At 37.1% G+C, this 16,895-nt stretch overlaps 1 protein-coding gene across 1 annotated transcript in view; it reads left to right on the top strand.

The window, feature by feature from the left end:
* LOC121420611 overlaps positions 1-16,895 on the top strand; it is a gene marked incomplete at its 3' end in the record, with an annotated part of 159,523 nt that overhangs the window by 6,224 nt on the left and 136,404 nt on the right. Inside the window, exons 7-25 of the mRNA XM_041615273.1 lie at positions 190-291; positions 862-1,020; positions 1,534-1,674; positions 2,555-2,653; positions 3,225-3,323; positions 3,859-4,014; positions 4,989-5,129; positions 5,669-5,767; positions 6,885-6,971; positions 8,445-8,606; positions 10,024-10,170; positions 11,664-11,759; positions 12,295-12,453; positions 12,851-12,991; positions 13,418-13,516; positions 13,923-14,066; positions 14,999-15,139; positions 15,700-15,798; positions 16,325-16,627. Coding sequence (XP_041471207.1) covers positions 190-291; positions 862-1,020; positions 1,534-1,674; positions 2,555-2,653; positions 3,225-3,323; positions 3,859-4,014; positions 4,989-5,129; positions 5,669-5,767; positions 6,885-6,971; positions 8,445-8,606; positions 10,024-10,170; positions 11,664-11,759; positions 12,295-12,453; positions 12,851-12,991; positions 13,418-13,516; positions 13,923-14,066; positions 14,999-15,139; positions 15,700-15,798; positions 16,325-16,627 — 2,574 coding nt within the window. The remainder of the gene's footprint in view (positions 1-189; positions 292-861; positions 1,021-1,533; positions 1,675-2,554; positions 2,654-3,224; positions 3,324-3,858; positions 4,015-4,988; positions 5,130-5,668; positions 5,768-6,884; positions 6,972-8,444; positions 8,607-10,023; positions 10,171-11,663; positions 11,760-12,294; positions 12,454-12,850; positions 12,992-13,417; positions 13,517-13,922; positions 14,067-14,998; positions 15,140-15,699; positions 15,799-16,324; positions 16,628-16,895) is intronic.

Here is a 16,895-nt window from a genome sequence, read left to right as displayed (position 1 = left end):
TGCATGTTTTCCATCCTTTTAATTTCACTGATGAAAGTCTGTATTGTTGATGTCCTCGAGGGGTGCAAGTAACACCCCATCCCTCTTTTCAGGATTTGTCATGTTATACTCATGAACAGAAATGGTGAGATGTTATCTATTCATTCCCTTCACTCTCTATCTCTCTTGACTATTTTTCACTTGATATAGTCCCTCAGCCCTGCAACCTCCCCTGTCAGAATAATGGACATTGCTATGGTGGGCGTTGCCATTGTGCGACTTACTTCACTGGAGAATACTGCCAAACAAGAGGTTAGTTTTTTAATCATGGAAACATTTTTTTTCATTTATGACAACAATTTGTATTAATATAAGCAGTGGTGCACCATGACCCGGAGGAGACAAAGCGTTGGAGACGCACAACATTGTTCACAAACAATACAGTGCCCCTCCAATTATTGTCTCCTCTGGGTCACGGTCCGCCACTGAATATAAGACTGCCATTTTTGACTAAATGATAAGATATGATGTCATATTTAATGACATGAAAGATAATAAAATTTATTTTTGCACTATGAGGTATAAATCTTTGAATTCATATTTTATCAATAGGTATGTGTATATTATCAATATTAAGGTGGCTTTTACCAAGAAAATGGATTCTTAAATAATAATAATAATGATAATAATAATAATAGTGGCATATTTACCCAGGGTAGCTGTCCTCCCAGCGGGCCCTGCTATTATTGACATAATTGACATAAATTTTCTTTGTATCCTTTATAAACAGGCATGTGCATATCTAACTTACATATACATTCAAGTTTTAATAGAATTGCTCATTTATGAATTACCATATATTATTGTTTTCTTTCTCAATAGTTGGGAATAACTTTGAGATTACCATCAATACGGTGACCTTTGAACCTCCGAGTGTTGGTGACAATGTGAGGCTCTCATGTACTTACATTGGTGAGGCAGGAAACCAGCAACCAACTTGGATCAACCCTGGCGGAGAACTAATCAGGCGACTTGACCAGGGTAAACAGAGTTTACAGCATTCTTGCTAATTTGATATTTCAGATATATTACTCTATTTAGGAAAGATTGGCCAGATTTTTGTGCTTTTGGAAGATTTTTTTATGTTGAGTCATAAAACGATAGCATGAAGTGAGTGAAAGATCAAAGAATTGAGCATTGACAGTATTATTTTCAATGTCATCTTTACCATTAGTTCAATGTTCACAATAATGAAAACAACTTATCTTTAAATCCTTTAATCGTTAACATGGTTAAAATGTATTTCAAAAATACTTTTTCGTCATGCTAGATTCAAAATATATATTTATAGGAAAATAGAAGAAAATATAGCTTTTGCCAATTCGAGGAAAAAATGGTGACAAATGAGGCTGCAAATAAACCGCTATCCCAATGTTAAATTTCTTTTGTCCATTAGTAGCAAAGGCAGTGTTCTCGATGCACAATGAATCAATTTTCTACTTATTTTAAAAGAATAAGATAAAAAAACATACAATTTTCATTTTCTTTTTTTAGGTGGCAGCAGACACTTGAATGTTGAGGAGGAATCAGCGATGACGACAACATTGGTCATAAACAACATTATAGAGACAGACTCCGGCATCTACACATGTACAGTTGGAGAATATGACAATGAGTTTGACATCACTATAAGGGGTAAGGACTGACCTCAAATGTAATAATATCCACTTTTATATTGGGCTTAATATATTGTATCATTGTTAGGTTGTTTATGAGCAGTTTTCAGATAAATATATTGTTTAATTATATATTATTTTTCATCGCCACAGTTTTTCTTTTCATAACTGTTTTTTCTTATTTGTTTACAACCATAATCAATGCAGACCTTTTTAAAAATCATTTTTTACATGTGCATATGAATAAATTCATTCAGTCTTGATTGTATCAGTTTTCTGTTAATTTTATATTTTCTTCTTTTCTTTGTTGGTAATAAAGCTGTTGTAAAGTTACATTTGTGATATTTTGTATCCTGATAAGTATACTTTGATTTCTCTTTTTCTCTGTGTAATATACAGTTACTAAATAGTTTAATATGTTGCTGATCATTCACTATGTTAACTTCAATATACTGGGAAGACTGTCTACAAAAATTTGGACAGTATTCATCAGTTGCTTTATCAGATAGGCAACAAAAATTAAAATTTTTAGCAGTTTGTAATGTGAAGATAAGATAATTGTACCCAATTCATTTTGAGCACTTTGGGTCTAATAAGAAAACCAAAATATATATAAAGAGGTGCTAAAAAGTTAGGTAAACCCGCCAAACTTAGACATTTAATTGTTTATTCTGGTGATAAAATATTACATTCAATAATTGTTTCTCTGGGCTCGCCAAACATTGTAGTACTGTTGTCTACATTCAACACTCAGAATGGAGAAGTGCATGTCTTGGTGGTGTTCACTATTTTTCGAGCACCACTGTTAGCATTGATATTAATTGTGATGAAATAATGATATAATATGCATTTCACATATTGAAGAAATTAATTTTTCGGTTATTTATTTGTGTTTGCAGAAGCTGAGTGTGTCCCAAGATGTGAGAATAACGGTCTATGCAGTATGGGCATGTGTATGTGCACTGAAGGCTTTGGAGGATTGGCTTGTGAATTCCAGAGTAAGTACTCCTAACCTTTCTCTTCGTAGCATGAGTCAAAAATCTCTTAACATCAAACATTACAAAATTCAATGGAAGTTCCTGTTATGAATGCAGTCTTATTAGGTATATCCTGAGGAGTATTTTCTCCAGAATAATTTGATGTCACTTCTACATTTATATGGTATATGTTTGTGCATTGCTTAGATAATCATGAATAAGTCTTTGCTTGGATATAAAGTGGAGTACAAAAACGAGTAATAATAATGTGTTATTTACACTGAGTAACCACTTCTGTTCTGAAACTGCTCTACTAGCATAGCATTCTGAAAATTCACTTCTCTCAAATGTAAATTTTGAGGGCCAAGCCAGATGGCACAAGTTACCATTTTTTTTCTAGGTGTTGATGATGACTTGGGCATGTATTGAAAAATTTACCCCCTTGTTATGAGTCAGGCAGTCTATCACTGTGTGATAATACACTGGTACCTATTGTAAACTATAGTACACACTTAGATTATGCTTAAATGCCTTTCACATGAATATTGTGGATGTTTTCAAATTGCAAGCTTTTCAAATTCATTTCCTGCAGTTACCGAATGTGATTTCCCTTGTGCAAATGGAGGAACCTGTAGCAATGGCCAGTGCATCTGTCTACCAGAATTTGATGGCTCATTCTGCCAAAACAGGAGTAAGTTATCACATTAAAGAGTATTTCCTCATCAGTGTTTCCATTATATCTGTTGGTGCTCAGCGGAACATTTTACTACAAAAAATTCTTGACTGGCACTCAGTACAAAATCAAATCCACATGTCCAACATATATGTATATACTCTGGAGATTGCCTGTAATGATTATTTTCATTATTACCCTAGCTGTTGTTCTGGCACCATCTTGACACACAAGTATTTCAAGGAATCAATACTTCTGCCAGGTGCTCATTTACCTGGCTGGGATTCAAATCAAGACCCTCTGATTGAAAGGCAAGAGTAACAACCGCTAGACCTTGATGGTTCCAGATCCGAACACAACACAAAGCAAGAAAAAACAACAACAGTATCTTACCGTATAATTCAAATACCTAAAAATGATGTGACTGAAAAGAGAAATATGACTCACATTTTATGTATCTTTTGGAAATAAACATCACTTACCTCTAACAGAAACCATATCCAACTTCAGAAACCTTTTGATAATGTATATTTGTTATTTCTTGCAATTACAGGGTATGTTGATGAGGGTATCCAGATCAGCATCACTCCACATGTCCCCAGGCTTCCTCCCGTTGGTACGGATCTCCAGCTCATCTGTGAGATTGACAACCCTCAAGGTTTTCAGAGACCAGTCTGGCTCAAACCCAATGGTGAACGTGTAATACAGGGTAAGATATATCACAGAGATAGGGTAAAAATCTTAGGGTAGCATCCCATGGGCTTAGATCTAAACCTCTTCTGTGAGATAGACAACCCTGAATGTTTCCAGAGAACGGTCTGGCTCAAACCCAATGGAGAATGTGTTATACAAGGTAAGATATATCACAGACATATGTTAAGAATCTTAGGGTAAGAACTTAACAACCTATGACTACAGATTTAAACCCCATCTGAGACATAGACAACCCTCAAGGTTTCCATAGACCATTCTGACTCAAACCAATTAGAGAATGTGTTATACAAGGTAAGAGATGCCATAGAGATAGGGAAACAGATCTAAGGGTAATATCCAGTGGGTTCAGATCTAAACCTCATCTGTGAGATAGACAACCCTCAAGGTTTACACAGACTAGTGTGGCTCAAACCTAGTGGATATCGTTATATATAAGGTAAGAGATATTAGAGAGATAGGATAAGAATCTTAGTGTAACATCCTATGTGTGCGGATCTAAACCCCACCTGAGAAATAGACCAACCTCAAGTTTTCCAGGGACCAACCTGGCTCTATCCAAAGGGAGAAGGGGTTATACAAGGTACTTTCATGTATCGAAAGATCAGGTTTAATGTGTTGGTAATCTAACAAGATCTCTGTGGTTTCAAGAAATTCAACTTTGGCAGTTTCGTCTGTATTTATTAAGCAAAAATGAAATAAAAGAAATAGCATTTGATGCTGGTATTTTTCAATCTTCATCTGTGAGACAGGCAACCCTCAAGGTTTTCAGAGACTAGTCTGGCTCAAACCAAATGAAGAAGTGTGTTATACAATATACTTCTATGTATTGAATGATCAGGTTTAATGTGCTAGTGATTTAACAGATTCCTATACTTCAAATAAATTGAAATTATGCAGTTTGGTCAGTATTTAAGCAAAATTAAATAAAAGAAATAGCATTTGATGCTGGTATTTTTCAATCTTCTATAGGTGATGCTTCCCACATCAACTCCAGGGCGATATCACCGAGTGCAACACAACTCAACATCCGAATGGTGGAGAGGGGAGACTCTGGCATCTATACCTGTGTCATTGGGTCATACACCAACACACTCACTGTAATCTTTTACAGTAAGTTTGTACAGCCGCTCCTTATTTTTCCCTGAATTTTATGAACCTGATTCGTGGGCCATGTATTTTACTGACCATTCATTTTATTGGGGTTTGTTTCTTTGAAAAATGAGCACAATTAACATTTCCTAGCAAAGTGCTAACCCTTAGCAAAGTGCTAAGTTGCATGTCAATGACCAAAAATGATCCTAAGGTGATGATGTCATAATGTGATAAGTGTATGACTTGTTCAAATTGCTCCCTCTTTTTTTTTGGGGGGATGGGTGGGTTTGATGATAATAATTATATTGGATGGCTTTATTTCATGAAATACCGGAAATATTCCACTTGTTAGGGCCAATATTCCACTCATCTGCGATTTTTGGAATTTTTTCCCGAACTCGTGGAATATTTCTGGTATTCTATTCTGAGCCATCCAATATAATATTAATATTCAACAACTCATAATAATTGATGGAAATTACTGACAAATCTCTTGAAATCATTTTCACACACCATGAGGGCATGTACTGCAATTTTGTTTTGTGTCTTTCATTTAGAAATGCCCTGTATACCAGAGTGTCAAAATGGGGGGTCATGTTCAGATGGCATTTGTCTGTGTGCTCCGGGATACACTGGCTATCAGTGTGAACACAGAGGTATGTATGCATGCAGCAGTGTGAGTAAAGTGATGGCATGTTCAGACTGATGCTTTAATCCTGAAACATGCACATAATGAAGGCATTCTATGTAACACTAGTCATGTTGGAGAGCTGCATCCAGTCTTCTAATAAAGTTAAAATTCATCTCAAATTGGGATTAATCCAAACGTGTCTTTTTAAATTTGGAGAATATTTTCGCGTTGAGAAAAAAAGTATTACACATGTATGAAATATCTTTCATGATAACATTATCCTGGAATTTTCATAATGTGTTTAACAGAAATCACTGTATTAACCCATTGCCTACTGGAATGAAGCAATTCTTGTACAAAGCCTATGGGGGATAAATAAATCAGTAGTCAACGGGTTAAATAATGGATGTAGAACACATTGATAAGGGAATAGTAAACATGAGACTGTCAAAATAAATCATATATATGTATTTTTGAGAGAAATATTTGCAAATCTGTCTTTTCATGAAATTTATTTGGCTAATTGTATTGACTGAAGCGCTGTTTTTATTTGCATGATTAATACAGTTGGGAGGAATATAGTGTTGTAATCAATGCTGTTCTTCTAAATATAGGTCTATTTCAGCTGTCATTGTCCACAGCTATTATACAAGGCTTTGAATTTTGTCAATGATCTTTTTTTTATAATTGTTACAATAATTTTGCTTGTTGCTTTTAATTATAATGCTTCATACCCTAGCTCGGCTAAGATCTACTCACTGTAAAAGACACTTTTTTTCGTTTCGTCTGATAATGCTTATTAACCTACTTTTGATATTGATTTCATTACAGATCTAATTTGTACATTCATGTATATTTGAAAACTTAATCAACATTGACATGAACATGTCTAAAAACGATTGTTTATTTTCTATATAATGATTACAATTCCATTTATTAATGAAATGTGTTGATGATAACTGACTTCATAATTTGAATTAATTCAATTGAAGTTTATTTCTTTGTTAATGATATTGTAATCATAGTCTTTTGACTCTTCCTTATATTACTAATGCAAGTGATGCTATACTTTACGCTTCTGTTAACTGTACTAAGCTACATGTATGAGGGCGGGCTTTGCCTTTAACTTTTGCTTCCTACAGAGTGCATGCCTGCCTGTATTAACGGAGGATCGTGTGTGAATGGAGATTGTGAGTGCAGCCCAGACTATGAGGGTCAATTCTGTGAGAGTAAGTAAAGTTCTGTTCTGATGTGGCAAGGTGGTCTCAATAGGGCCGTCTGCACCCGCCCGACTTTTCAAATTAGTGCGCTATTCCTGATCTGGCAAATTATCCTGATCTGAACAATCTCGAGATTATTTGCAATGGAGATGCAATTATCGCACTAGTTAGTAGGATTAATTTTGAGATTGCAGTGCCAAGTCAACTTGGGATTATTTGCAAAATAGCGCGCTATTTTACGAATTATCCCGCTAATTCGCAGGTGCAGATGCACTAGGGATTATCATTCATGGCGTCAGACCATAATGCATTGATGCCTTGCTGAAGCAGGAAACACTCTTCTTGCGACGGTTGAGAAGGGGTTTCTTGAATCTCGAGATTGATCACGAAGAGGGGCGATCGGGCTAAAATCTCAAGATTGAGCAAACTCTTCTGGTGCTAGCACTGCGTAGTAGACCCTCTTGTGTATGTTCAAGAGAATACTTAAGCGATGACATAATTTTTTTTTTTGGGGGGACATTTCAACATTTTTTAAAAGACATATCAAAGCAGAGCTTGATGAAAAATGATAATCAAATCGGTTTATGGGTAGCCAACATATTGTTTGGCGAAGAACTGCTTATCGTCATTGAAGAACTGCTTCAATGACGTAAATTGGTCTGTTTTCAAATGTTCATGACAAGCCAATTTATGCTGATTTCAACGCGATACATTAGATTTTCATTGGACATTCTATGGGCCACCATGATCCAATTTCTCTAGAGTTTCTCTGTTGAGGTTTTTCATTATGCTCTACCAATTTATGGTCATGAAAATGCTGAAACGCGCAAAAGAAAGTCTGATGACATCACACTGCAGTACTCTCTGTATGAGCTTGGATAATCACTACAGAAAAGTAATTTATTCTGATAAGAGAGACCAATGTTTGGAAGTGTATTCATTTGCTTCTCTAAAACGAACCTACATGTTTCCAGCTAACTTTGAAACACATGCTTAACAAACTTGTGCTTAACTGGTCACATAACATTACATTTATGAAATTAATCTTTATTGGTAAAATGACTTTCTCCTCAATTCATCCAGAAGAAATCTTGACAATAAGTTACATGTGTGTTTTGATTTCACTGTTCAGCTTTTTATTGAAACATACCTGTACATTTACTTTGTAATCGCAACAGAAGTTTGTAAATATGATATATTGTTTGCAGCAAAGTTTTTCTGTTCACATAATACCTCGTTACTGTTAACAAGATTTCATTAAAATTTTATTTCATTTGTCTGGAGAGATTTCTTTCCTTGACATTCCCCTATTACGTGAATAATGTACATGTATACATTAAATCCCAACATAGTATGACTAATACATTATGTTTTCAGCCAATAATGAACTTTGTAATGTAATCTACTTTTTTGTGTGTATTTCCTAAAGACAAGCTGATTTTTGCAAGACTGATTGAAATTTGTTTATTGTTCATTCTTCAGATGTCAGGAAACCCGTGACCATCCGTTTCACACCGAGCATCAGTGACATGCCTGTAGTTGGTGATGATCTGACGGTGGTTTGTGAGATTATTGGTATGACCGACCTGACTGAACCTCGCTGGATCGGTCCTTTGGGAAACCCTCTTCCTGTATTTGGAACAGGTAAGACAGGAAATTGTCTTTGTCTTAATGTCTGTCTCTGCCTTTGGTTCCATCTGTGATCGTGGTCACCAAGGCAGACATGTCAACCGTCCCTTCTTAGAGTATTTTTTGCTATGAATACACCAATACTTTTTTTGTATGATTTGTTACTTTTTAAAAATTTTCGATCATGGAGTACATGCATGTATTATACACAGTGTGTGACACTAGCGACAGTCCCAGGCCGGTAAATATCACTGTCAGGCCAGTAACTTGTTGAATGAAAAGAACAAGTAAATTTTTACCTACGAGTACATGTTTGAAAGGATGAATTATCAAGTCATTTCACATGTCTTTTTACCAATCTTGCTACAACAGGCTGGCAATTATTACGTTGAGACAAATTTTGAAAATATTTGTTTTTGTCAAAAAATACTCTTTTTCATCCTAAGAATACCTTTTTTTGTTGTAGAAGGTTGGCAGGCCTGACTAAGGTGATCTCTTTGGTTTTCAACGACGATAGTGAAGACCACATACAATATAGTTGTTGGACCTCAGTTGTAACTCTGGCACCTCGGTACCTGGGCATTACTAACTTGTCTGATTTCCCATCTGGCTGGGCAAGGCATCTCCGGTTGCCAATTATGTGACTAAGAGGCCGTTCTCATTACGCTTTCTAAAACTAGTTTACTGGAAACCGATTCAGGAAACCACTTTGGAAGATCGCTTTGCTAGTGTTCCCACTTGATCACACCAAAGTGGTTTTCAAAATCACTTCACGTAAAGCGCTCTTGGTGCTATGGAAATGCTCTCAGTGGGGTGACACGTTTCGCGCGAAATTTGAAACTCCAACATAGGCATTCTACACCTGTCGTGTGGAGTAGCACGCTCAAAATGTGCGAAGATCGCTTCCCGAAGAACGGTTGTATCCTCACTTACGTTAAAACCAGTTTAACGAGGCAAAGCGATCTTGAAAACTACATGGCGAGGTGGTTTTCCAAACTGGTTTGGAAGATCGCTTTGACGTTCTCACTATGCGTTAACTAAACTAGTTTCCAGTAAACTAGTTTTAGAAACTTAGTGAGAACAGCCTCATAGTCCAGCCTCTGAACTGCCAGAGAACATTTCCAATTGTGGATGAGGTTCTGGGGACCGTTTCATAAAGGGCTTGCAACTGTTGTAACTCTGCCATTATGGAAACTACCATGGTAACCTTGATTCTGATTGGCTGGTGAGCCCTGTTACCATGGTAGTTGCCATAATGGCACAGTTCTACAGTTGTAAGTCCTTTACGAAACGGGCCCCTGGTCCTTATACGGGGGGGGGGGGGGATGTCCTGTAAATTCATAATGATGATGGTAGCAATAGAAACAACAACAAAAACAATGATGACTATGCCAAAATTGTCAACAAATTTTGTTTTTTCCTTGTGATGTAGCTCCTAACCAGCGCGTCGGAGTGCAGTACTCATCCGGAACAGCAACCACGCTGGTACTGAACAATCTCCAGTCCAGAGATGCAGGCATCTACACATGTACTCTAGGACCTCTGACCAGCTACTTCACCATCACCGTAGCTGCACAAGGTTTGTCCATTCAGTGTGATCGATAGGGCATAAAACCCAGGGAGCATTTTGTGAATCAAGCGGTCTGGAAATCGATTTTTTGATAAGACGTAGAATTTGATGCTAATATTGAGACGGAATGTTTTACCGTGTAATGTTCAAATAAATGTACGAATACATACGTTCACATCTGTGACCATGTTATCATTATTATTAGAATAAAAGTGAATTTAATATCTAGTCATAATGACGTCATAGCAGTCGAATGATTAGCTACGATTTGAAACTAATTTGGGATTTACTCCAAAATAAGGGGTTGCAATCATTCAACATTGTTATATTGGTAATCTTTCAGTTCATTTGAATCTGGAACAAAAAAAATTTTCAATCACTTTTCCAGAAAATGAGTAAAACACAATTTGCTCCAAATCGAATCGTGCACCAGCCATAAGGTGTGTGGCGGCCTTAAAGCATTTCCTTGCATACATTCCGACTTGAAGACATTTACCAATATTTAATACAAAATAATAATTGTAAACAACGTAAACGCTTAACCCTATCTAGGCCGGGGGAGGGGCCTCGGAGGCCCCCCCCCTCAACGAATCGCGCGATATTTTCGCCGCGCAAAATTTTCTGACCGCGCCGCTCGCTGACTTTTTACTTTCAAGTCTTGCGCAACTTTTGAGACCAATTTTGCGTCACCCGGGTAAGTGGTTCCGAAATTACGCAACATTATGTAAGTGCATGTCAGACCAAAAATTGCTCAAAAACGTGATTTCGTGTACAAAGTCAATGCAAATTGTGTTTTCAACCAAAATTCATAAATGTATGATTATATTTAGTTTTGCTGGTCTAAATGTATTTATTTTATGCTTTTTATGATCACAGAAGAGTCCCCAACAAATTTCATTGAAAAAACAATGAAAAACAAAAGGTAAAAAAAACAAAGAAATACATAAGAAATTGCAAAACAATATAATACATAAGAAAATGATTTGATATCGCAATTTTTTTCATGTACACTTGCTAAGAACACCACAAAAAGTTTCTATACCAAAAATTAGTACATTTGGAGCTTTATTTAGGGAGTTAGAGGAAAAAGTATGATTTCGCATACTAATTACGCATAAATTAGCATAATCACTTAATAGTGATTTGCATGAAATAAATTACTATACAATCTTGTAGATGATGTCGTAGGCAACCCGCGTGCCAATTTTCGGCGCGATCGTGCTGTCGACGGCCGAGATCTTAGGGGGGGCCCTGGGAGGCCCCCCCCCGGCCATATGAACTCCCAAAATACCCCAGCCTAGATAGGGTTAATACACATTATTTCTAAGCACTAGTAGTCCCATAATGCATCCCTGTGGGACTCTTCAGTCTAGTGGAATAGTGTCAGACTCAACTGAAGTATGGTCCTTCAAATATGAGGTAAGCCACTGTAAGACAACTCCATCAAAGCCATATCCATCACAGCAAATCCTGTGTATATATTTGCCTTTGTGTTCGTATAGTGGATTGTTCTGTGATCTGTCACAATGGAGGAAGCTGTGTGTCTAACCAATGTATCTGCCCAGAAAACTTCAATGGACCACATTGTGAACGAAGGGGTGAGTGAGCATACATGTATGTTATTTTATGATGTGAGAGAAATATCAAATGATGTTTATAAGGGATATTGAAATAGAATTTAGAGAATATTACATGATGCCCTTTAGCTTCCCCTGCCTGTCACAGTCTTCACTCACCTTTAAAATAATTTGTTAATTCATCGCTATCAATCAATCAGCCATTGGCCTAGGTTAGTTATGATGATAAATTTAGAATAAGTTTGGAACATAATCCAATGACCATCCATGTGCTTGTCGATATACATGATTTGATTGTAAAGAATTTTAAATGAAATAGTTGTTGCTGAAACTGTATATTCGTCTACCATTAATTATCCTCAGTGAGTAATTAGGGGCCCATTTCATGAAGGGTTTAAAAGTATTTATAATTTTGGCATAATGTTCACCACCATGGTGACAGGGGTCAGTAGTCAATCACATTCAAGTTATCCATAGAGTTACATTAATGACAATCTTTAAAATAGATGAAAGTTTTAATGAAATGGGTGCCTGGACCATATTACTTTCTTTGCAGTCGGGCCAGATTATGTCATCACGGTGTCCCCACCAATAGACCAGCAGCCCATCGTTGGAAATGATATCAGCTATGTATGCCAGATTGCTACCACCAGCAACTATCCCCGCCCTGCGTGGACGTCCCCAGGAGGTGTAGCCGTCTTACCCATTGGACAAGGTGAATTGATTTAATATTTGTCAAGTCACCAAAGCATAATGGATTATAGACAACAAAGAATAAAATTAGTAGGCTTGAACAAGGTAACACATGACAGTTTGAAAGGGAATAGTCCTCCAAGAATGATTCCGTCTTGTGCTAATGTCATGAAACTGATAGTGATGATCATGGTTCCTTGCAGAGGACTTAACTGACACTAGTTAATATCAAATATCTGGAACATAGACGTCTGTAACAGTATTGTTCATGTGAATAAAAAAAAAACCTATTGCACAATGAGATATGTCTGGAAGACAGAATTACGGTTGCAGTTTTACAGATTTATTTTAACCTTCCAGTCATTGGTGATGTCTAGCAAATAATAATGATAATAATAATTATTGCTGTTATTTCTCAGGTGGAACTGATCATTTGAATGTCCAGTATCTGTCTGATCACGAGTCACGTCTGGTCATTCAAGACCTCACACCGAATGATAATGGAATATATACCTGCTACATTGGAACGCTCACCAACTCAGTTGTCATCTCGGTTGAAAGTAAGTCCAAAGTTTCCAGTGATATTCAGTTTACATTTGATACATTAAAAAGGATTCTGCACTTTACCCTCCGCACGTTGATTGTATTATCTTGCATATTCGTACAATTAAATTCAACAGTCATAATAATTAATTTTTTCCCCTACCTTCAAATTATACAAGCTAATAAAAGGCAATAGTTCTTGGATAACATTTATGTAATAGGTACCAATGGTGCAATATTTCAATGTTGTATTATAGAAAATAACATGGAAACAATTATCATTATTTCCTCAAATTAAGTCAGCACACAAAGAGTTAAATGGCACCTGACTTAGTACTTGTACAATACATTTCATTTGTTTTTTGTTCCAGCTATCATGTCAAGGAGTGGTGGGATTAATATTTTAAAAAATTCCCTTTTATTAATTTGTATTTTTTTTTCAGTCCCAGATTGTCCTGGCCCATGCCAGAATGGTGGAACTTGCTCAGGAGGAACTTGTGTTTGTCCTAATGGATTCACAGGAGTATTGTGTGATAGACCAGGTAAGTGATTGAACGGATGATTGTATGAATGAATGGATGGATGGATGGATGGAAGGATTGATGAATGAATGAATGAAGGGACTTGCTCAGGTGGGACCTGTGTATGTCCTACTGGTTTCACTGGTGTACTTTGATAAACCGTGTAAGTGAGTAAATGAACTGATGGATAGATAGAAGGATTGATGGGTGGATGGATAGATGGAAGGACGGATAGAAGGAAGGAAGGACAGATAGTTGGATGGAAGGATGGATGGATGGAAAGTTGCATGGATAGATGGATGGAGAGATTGCTGGATGAATGTATGGATGGAAGGATGGATGGATGCAGGATGTAAAAATGCTTTACAAGTAAACTATCAAGCATGGATTAAAAAAAAACCTTTCCAATGCCTTTCACGTTTTGCAGCATACACCATTCAAATCCGACCTGTCGGTCAGGCCAACACTAGAATTGGCGGAAACATCAGGATGTCATGTGAGATAGAGGGCGCTAGACCGACGTATCTTCAACCTCGGTGGACTGGACCTGACAACCATCCAATCAGCACAGGTAAACAACACCAGAATACCTGTATGTTTTATTTTACGTTGGGACAGGAAGTGCTCGGATTGCTTTGGTCACACCCATTTGATTATACTCATCAGGGCCTGTTTCCTTGAAGTGACAACTCTGGTTCTTCTGCTTTCTTGTGGGAACGCTCAAGGAATCCTACTAATGACTGGTGACTCTTGGGGCTGCTAAAGGCCCCTATTGGCTGCTGGGAAGTAACTTTCCCTGTTAGGCAAAACAATAGATTGGTCATGTGCAAGGATGGATGCATTGATTTGATTAGGACCCATTTCACCATCTTATGATAATGATATAGGGTGATGGCTCAGTCGGTAGAGCAGTGGTCTCGTAACTGGGAGGTCCCGGGTTCGAAACCGAGTTGATGCACTATTGCCCTTTGGTAAGGCATTAATCTGCACTACCAACTCCCTTGGATAGGACTTAAAGCTGTAGGTCCCATGGCTGTTTTTTTATTAGCAATCAGTTGCTTCCTTAGCAGTCTGGTAAGATAATTAATCATATCATTTATACAACAGGGTCCTGGTTTACCTATTGAAATCATTCATCATTAGCCGGTGTCATACTTTTTTTTTCTCGTTCTCAATCATTCTTCTTCTTGTCTATCTCCTTGCTCTTGTTTCTGATCCCTTTCTAGCTCTATATTTTACTTTCTCATACTCCATTTTCCTTTCTGTTATTTCAAACCCCCCAAATCCTTTATCTTGAATCATATTCAATTTATACGTCTTAGTTTATTCTCTCCAATTTTGATCTCCCTTTTCCCTTTTCCTGCTCCAAATTACCTTTTCCTCCCCTGAATTTACATTCATAGTCGTATGCTTTGTTACTACAATTTCTGTCAGTATCACCGTTCTCTTTATTATGATCTAGATGCTTCATCAACACTGTACAATTTTTATTTTGTATTACAGATGCCAATTCGCGAGTGTTCAGCATTGCGACCTCAACTTTGGCCAATCAGCTTGTGATCTCTAACCTACAGCCAGCAGACCAGGGCACTTTCACGTGTACTGTTGGACCAGTCATTGCCACATTCTCCATTGTTGTTGAAGGCAAGTTTTTACAATGTTCAAGTAATTCATTTAGTTAAGAAAATATTAATTTTGCACCATATTGACATTGTACCTGTTTTGATAAGCTTTTACTTACAACGGAAGTTTTACCAGACCTTCATCCTATAAGGCATAGTTGCTGATGAAGAGTTAAAATGTTCCATCAGGAATCGCATCATCTGTGATATTGGTCTGATGGAGATGATGTATGTGAAAGCTAAAAGAATACAATTAAATTTAATGATTATAAAAAAAGTTTTCTTATGTCATCACTCAATGTCATCAATCAGATGAACCGTTTCAGTGATGTAAAGAAACATGTATTGAGTTACCTTATGTCTGTCCATCTATCTACCATCTATAATCCATCCATCATCCATCCATCCATTCATCCATCCTTCCATCCATCCATCCATTAATCTATCCATGCATTCATCTAATCATCCATACAAAAAATGTTCATCTCGGAGGCGAGGCCAATGCTACAAAACAGGAAATCCTGTAATGTAATTATGTCAAGCATGGTAAATTTTATCGTTTGAATATCTTCCTATCCCCAGAACCCCGATGTCCATTACCTTGTCAGAATGGAGGCTCTTGCGTCAGAGGATCTTGCACCTGTCCAACTGGGTACAGTGGTATAGCTTGTGAAACCAGGGGTAAGATCAGTCCATCCATAATATGTAATCCATGAGACACTCTTTGTCACAAGCATTTATGAATGATCGTAGGGCTGAATTTTGTGTCAATGATTTCATGGATCATAATAATAATGAATGATGATGATGAAAATAATGATCATCATAACAGCATATTCACCCAGGATAGCCTCATCAGTTCTGAAAACTTTTATGTGCAATAAATACTATAAATTTTCTTTGTGAACAATCATGAAGGTTTGTGATACTGTGCCTAACTCCTTCCTATCAATTTGTAAAATATGTTATAATAAATGTAGTGGTGCATGTTATCGGTACTGTAATGTGTTGCTGAAGCAAAGTGCTTTACAAACATAGGCTTAAAGTAATGGAAGAAGTGTGTGATTTCATTTTTAATGTTAATTGTATCAAGGCTGTAAATTAATTTGGACCTCCCATATTTTCAAGTTTCTAAACCTTCCATTACTTCATTGATTCATCAACCTCTTTTCTTACCTCATTTTCACATTTCCCCCTCCATACTCAGATCCTCAAGATGTCCGAATCAAGATCACACCCAACCGTCAGGGTGTCTCTCAGATCGGACAGGACCTTGAGATCCTCTGCGAGATCCTGGGCACCAGCATCTACCAGAATCCGATGTGGAAGGGTCCCTCTGGACAGCTAGTCCCAGGAGCCACTGCGGAACGGAACAACCTCAGGGTCCAGGAAGTCTATGAGACACCGTCTGCCACCAGGTTGTACATCAACGGGCTTAGCTCTGCTGATAAAGGACAGTATATCTGCATGGTGGGACCGGTCATGGCCAGGTTTACACTCATGGTGACAGGTAATCATGGTGCTCTTCCAAATTTCCTTTTCTTTTACCCCATCTCTTTCTCCCACAGTAAACCAAGAGGTTTACACTCATGATTACAGGAAATCGTTGTGCTCTTCTCATTTCTTTTTTCTGACAAAATGTAATAAATTTGTCATTTTGTAATTTTTTTGTAGCTGTTTCATGTACTTATCTCTGGAGGGAAATCTAAATAGAAAAAGCTTTCTGTTTTCTAGCTGTTTGATTGAACTAAGCTGCTGTTCTTGCCTCTATTTCCTTT

The sequence above is a fragment of the Lytechinus variegatus genome, chromosome 8 (assembly GCF_018143015.1).
Source record: "Lytechinus variegatus isolate NC3 chromosome 8, Lvar_3.0, whole genome shotgun sequence".
Lineage (NCBI taxonomy): Eukaryota > Metazoa > Echinodermata > Echinoidea > Temnopleuroida > Toxopneustidae > Lytechinus > Lytechinus variegatus.
This window is presented reverse-complemented; position numbering and strand designations above follow the sequence as displayed.